Source organism: Diuraphis noxia, unplaced genomic scaffold (assembly GCF_037042655.1).
Source record: "Diuraphis noxia isolate RWA-SAM2 unplaced genomic scaffold, SU_Dnox_SAM2 contig0001, whole genome shotgun sequence".
Taxonomy (NCBI): Eukaryota; Metazoa; Arthropoda; class Insecta; order Hemiptera; family Aphididae; genus Diuraphis; species Diuraphis noxia.
This window is the reverse complement of record NW_028301711.1, coordinates 82,696,073-82,702,352: the sequence shown is the minus strand read 5'-3', so window position 1 is coordinate 82,702,352 and position 6,280 is coordinate 82,696,073. Positions and strand designations below refer to the sequence as shown.

General features: G+C 29.3%; 1 protein-coding gene across 1 annotated transcript; it reads right to left on the bottom strand.

The window, feature by feature from the left end:
* Positions 1 to 2,944: 2,944 nt before the first annotated feature.
* On the bottom strand, positions 2,945 to 4,469 carry LOC107170477 (protein ZBED8-like). The gene is made up of 2 exons (XM_015520608.1): positions 3,534 to 4,469; positions 2,945 to 3,046 (listed from the first exon to the last, which is right to left on the bottom strand). The coding sequence occupies exons 1-2, from the start codon at positions 4,467 to 4,469 to the stop codon at positions 2,945 to 2,947; spliced, it is 1,038 nt and encodes a 345-aa protein (XP_015376094.1).
* Between the last annotated feature and the right edge of the window lie 1,811 nt (positions 4,470 to 6,280).

Genomic DNA, 6,280 nt, shown 5'->3' with positions numbered 1-6,280 from the left:
TATCAGAAATTTCGAAAGGAGTTACTGTAGTTTTATTTTAAAAAGTATCATTTACTAAACTTTCGGTAATTTTTACATCCCCTCGTATCACTCTTAAGGTCGATTTCCACTGGTCAGGGTTGGAAAAATATTATTTTGCAAAATTCTTCTTCTGGGTTCCCGGACGGGTTTGCTCCCGATTAGACATGCCCTGACACGTGTGAACGATGAACCGTGCCGGCACGTACCGTGTCGGGTTTTATCCATCCTTCTGCTTTATCAAAAAGGTGTCGAAAATCAGTAGTTAGTATCGATATTTTGTTTTTTACTATCATAGCACCCTCCTTAAAGGCCTCAAATGAATCCAAGGATATTTTTATCAATACCATCATTTAGTTCGGAATGCATATGAACTTTATATCACAACGGCTATTTACGGAATTCGTATGACCTCTCTTTTAAGTCCAAATTCCAATTGTTATTCTTCTCATTTAAAAATGAATTGTTAACATAAATAATATGCATTTTAATACCGTATCGAATAGGTAGAACTTAAAAAAAAAATAATAAAAATATTATTTTAACAATATAACGTCCCCCCCGTTCTAATGAAAATAGGTAATACATAGGTACAAAAATGAAATTAAGTTATAAATAATAATTATTAATAATTAATAATATAAATAGTACTCCGTATCTCTGCGTCCTCCCGAGCACTGGTTACAAAGTAGTAATTACGTGTTTAACCAAAATCGAACAACTCCTGACTGGTTTGAATTACAGACGTAGACGAGTGACATGAACGAGCCTCATAATAGTTATTATACCATGCACTTTTCTATCGGTATTATTATTATTTTTTCATATTTTATTTAAATATTTGTCAATTTTTATATGAAAAGTATAATTTTTTGTGTTGCATTATTATGGATTCCGGAAAGGTTATAGAAGTAGTACGAAACGAACTCATCCTAGTATTTATGATTTAAGTGATCCTTAATATAGTGATGCTACCCATAAGGATAAACTACGGAAAGTCATAGGTGACGAACTGAATCAACCAGGTAAATATCTATACTATTATTATTTAATTTTATTATACGCTTGTGGAAATAACTCAAATAAATAACGAAAAAAATTTTTTTTTAACTAACAACATTTTTAATAATAATAATAATTAATAATAGATAAAAATTCACATTTTTAATTAAGATAAATAAAAAATAAAAAAAATAAAAAGTGATCTAAAGTTAGATTAAAAGTATTAATTATTATTAGTAAAAATAAGTGACAAATTTGAAATTAGAATTTGCAATGAAAAATATTTTGAAGAGTTAAAAATTTTAACATTTCTCTAACTTGAAATGCTTGCTGACTTGCATTTCCGCCTTGAATTGTTAAGTTTTGAAGAGTTGACGGATCTTCGAGATTGGTACTTTCTCCTAGATTATATGTCTGTTTGCCATCATGTATTTTAATAAAGTTGTGTAAAATACAAGTCATCAGCATACAGTTATCTGCATTTTCTGGTTTGGTTTGGATTCTCTTCATTTATTTTTATTTTGAAATCCTTGACTTTTAAACCATCTTTAATATGGGTTAGGCCTCCATGAATTTTGAAACTTTTTTATTAAATTTAATTTTCTGTGGTTTAGGCCAGCTTAATGGAAATTTGTTTTTCACTTAAATTTACGCAACATGAAAATACTATGTAAATAATTGTATAAGTTTATTTGTAACTTTTTTAAATAAAATATTGTAATCATCATTAGTGCAGGATGATTGTTATTAAATTTAACAAAACAAAAAAAATCTAAATAATTTTTAATAATGTGTAACAATTTTAGTTTAAAATATTTTAATTTCAGCTTGAAAATTTGGTATTTATACATTTTTAACATTTTAATTACATAGTAAAGTCTTCAGTACTTATGGAATAATATTAAAAAAAAATGTGATTGTTACTGTACTTAACTTTAAATAAAAATTAAAAAAATAACATAATAATCACATACTCATTAGGTAGGTAATACAGTTTTCAGAATACTTGACAAAATAAAATAAAAATAACTTTTTGCAGTATAACTTACTATAGTTCAGTTTGAAATTCATCTTCCTCACTTTCATCAAAATCAATTGGTAACCCATCAATAGGTTATTACCGTCAGATTGTAGACTATTGTAAAATTGATGATTAATTGGTGGTACATAGGGAAGCAGATCCATTAAATCTTTTTTTTAAAACTGTTATTTTGTGGCCTGTTGGATATAATATATCTAAATCTTTTATGGATTCTCCAAGTTTTGATCTTCTTTTGTTTATGTTTGCAAAATTAAATTCAACTTCTGGAGTGTTTGAATATTTGTAATTTATCTGAAAAGGTTATTCTTTTTTACAATTCAGCCACTGAATCTTGAGCAATTCAACTTTATCACCATACTCATTTTTCTTTCTATTTACAAATAATTTGTTTTTCCAGTGATTTGGTAGAAAAAAAATTGTCTTTGGTCGTATTTATAATATGAAAGGGATTTTTATTTCTGGAATTTTTTATTACACTATGCCAATCATTTGGTACAAATATGTTTTGGTGATGCTTTTTTTGTTTTTAAATCAAACCAAAATCTTGATCGCACTGTTGAAACGAATGGCTACTCACTAAAAATTTGTGATCAATTTCATTTACACAATATTTGTCATTAGCCACAATAAAATTACCTTTGACTGGTAACGTCCTTTAAATGTGTACAATTTTAGAAATTCAACAACAATTTCGAATCTTATATGAAGGATTTAACAAATGAACAAAATGTCTGAAACCTTCGTCTTCGACTATCTTAAAAGGTTGAAAATCTTTTGTTATCTTTTTTATAAGGGCATCTTCAATTTTCTTTTGTGTGTCAAATTAGGTTCATATTCAAAAATGTTAGTTTGCTTTCTTTTACGAATATTAACAAATGGATTTTAAATAAGTGTGGTTTGAGTTGTATTTAGTATATTTAAAGAAGATGTTGGAAATTGATCACTAGAAGTTTGACTCGAATCGTCAACGATTTCTTCTTTCGACTACAAAAAAAGAAATTTTATTTTATTAAATTTACGGTATAAACCCTTTGAACATTTAAACACATTATGCATACGTAGTTACATTTTAATTGTACAATTTATGATGTATAAAAAAAATACATATATATATATATATATATATAAACAACAACTGATGCGTAAAGTGTTTTCAAGGTGGTGATCTGTTAATCTTGAACGGTATCGGTTTTTTAAAAACGTCATTTTTGAAAACGAAGTTTCACATACATAAGTGGAGCCAAACATAGTAGCTAATTTTATGGCAAGGGATTTACAGTTCATGTATTTATCCAAGACATGCTTTATCCAAAAATCTTCAGTGGACGAAGTTTTATACATTTGCAATGAGATATCTTCTTGCAAATCAATAATTTCCATTTGAATTGAAGATTTTGGAAGTTTGAATAATTTTGTAGCAACGTCAATCCATTCTCCAGTCGGAGAATATAATATAATATAATATATTTACATTTAAATATCCAAGAATGTCTTTTAAAAACGCCACAGATAGCATATTGCTCTCATTTGTTAAGAATTTATGATACTGCTTTGATTTTACTGAATCAGAGTTTGCCAAGAACGTGATTACTTCTTCTTTTATACTCCAAAAACGTTCGATCACTTTGCCTTTACTTAACCAACGGACATTGTTATGTTGAAGTAAATCCGAATACACTGAATCACATTCAAATAAAAAATCTTTAAACTGCCTGTGCTGAAGAGCAGATCGGGACCTCAAAAAATTAATCAACTTGATCATTATGTCCATTACTTCCTTCAGTGTTGTACTAAGTTTGCCACACAGGGATATTTGATGAATTATACATTGATATGAAAGTATTTCAGCATTCTTATCCTTGATTCTCTTAACAAATCCCTTTTCTTTACCAATCATTGCCGGTGCGCCATCAGTTGAAATAGACACAATTTTATCATAACTAATATTTGATTTAGTCATGAAGTCGTCAAAAGTTTTAAACAAATCTTCTCCACGAGTTTTGCATTTCAATGGCAATAATGCTAGCAACTCGTCTCTAAATACTCTACTTTCAACGTCTAAAAAGCGCACAAAAATTGACATCTGCTCAGAATCAACAATATCACATGACTCATCAATTGCAATAGCGTAGCAAGGAGCCGTCTGTAAAATGTGAATTAAATTATTTTTGTTGTCATCGGCCAATAGTTCTGTTCTTCTTGTATTGCTTCTTGCTGATAGAGGAATATTTTGAATAGCATTAATTATGTCCTCTTTTTCTTCAAAAAATGCAGTGGCTACTTCCAACATACACTCTTTTACAATTTCTGAGTCTGTAAATGGTGTTTGGTGTTTATTTAACGTCCAGCAAACACGCAATGCTGCTTCTACTGACTTTTCTTGCCCAGTCATACTTTGTACTAACATAGTCGTACTATTTTTATAAGACAAGAGATACGCTTGGAGCTTATTTTTACGCGCTGCACTGTTAGGAGGAAATTTTTTTCAAAATCTTTATGAATTGTATCTTAATGACGCTTCAAATTAGCACATTTAACGACAGCAACTGTACTGTTACATATAAGACAAACTGGAACGGCTCCAGCTCTTACTGGAAGTGTAAAACAATATTGTTCGGTCCACTCAGCCAGAAACTTTCTGATTTCATTGTCAACTTTACGTTTTTTGGAAAACATACTCGATTACACACGAATAATATTTATAAATTAATAAGTTTTAACACTACAGACGCGACGGACTACGAATACGAATAATTATAATAATTTCTCGACGAACGACGAACGACAAACGCAACGCGTAAATTGAACTAAATAATATTTGTGTTTCAAGAAGTAGGTTCAATGTATGGTGTTCTGTTATCGTAACTATTATTATAAACAGCGGTATACGATGAACGCTATCGTAATTTCCTAATAAATCATAAAAATAGATCGCCTCTGAATATTGTATTTTACAGATAATTTTTTGGTGGTCCAGTTATTTAACATTCTAATTTTATTTATATCATCATTGGTGAAATTAATCTGTAAGATAACAATCTGGTGTTAACTCTTTAAATATTATTTTTTTTTTTTTAGATAAGTATGTGCATCCTTTATGGCCTTACGTTAGGTTAGGTTAGGTTACACGCTGTTCTTACAATTTGTCTATTTATTTCATTTTAATTTGATGGTTTGTGATCGCGTTGAATGGAAACTAGCGCACTCGTTACTAATCCATTAATCGTCGTGTATCTTTGTTGAACAAAGACGTTTAATACAGCACCAGCGAATTAAGCCAGTTGTAATATTTTCCGAACCAAAATTATACTTGTATTTCTTGAAAGCAATAATTTTTTTCCTGTTTTACATTCCGAAAACACCACGGACATTTAAAGTTTTAAACAATTTAAATAGATTTAACTCGAATATACTCTACTAACTTGTCTAATTTACGGCACGAGCGAACGACTGCGGTATATAATTTTATCTCGAATTGTATCCGTACCTTATTCAGCTCAATTATATCGATTAAAATTTATCTGATTTATCGCCAAGATTACGGTGTATAATTTAATCTGGCACTTTAAACTGTAATGCATTTTGTTGGTTTTTTTTACTAGTGGACAGTGGTGACCAAAATATTTTTTCGTTTACTATGATTAATATTTCTTTGGGCGAAAACCAAATCACTCTTTTTGTGTGTTTGGTTAAAAAAGGCCATTTGAGCGAAAACCAAAAGGTCGATTTTGGGCGAAATCTGATCCGCCTCAATAAAGCACCTTATAAAATGAAAATCATTAGTAAAGAGTTTAAGAAGGTCCTCGTCAATCTTTTTTTGAACATCGACTGTCATTTTTTTTTGGCACAAATCAGGTGATTGCAGTGTGTTTCCTTTTATACGAGTAATAGGTTGATCAGGATTATTAATATCTGTCTGTGGTGTTATAGATAGCGATGTAGAAGTTGAAGGTATACTTTGAGGAATCGGAGCTGAGGATGGATCATCAATTAGCTGGTCATTTCCAACTGTGTATAGAAATTTATTTACTGTAAATTATTGATTAAAACTTAAAAAACCATTTTATTCAAATAGTATTATATATGTAGTGTTTTTATTTTAATTTGCTTGCAATTATTATTAATGTACACCTGATAAATGATAAAAATCAAGCATAAAAATTACTAATTTCTTTTTTTATATAATTTTCTTACCAATTTAAAACCGGCTTAATTATT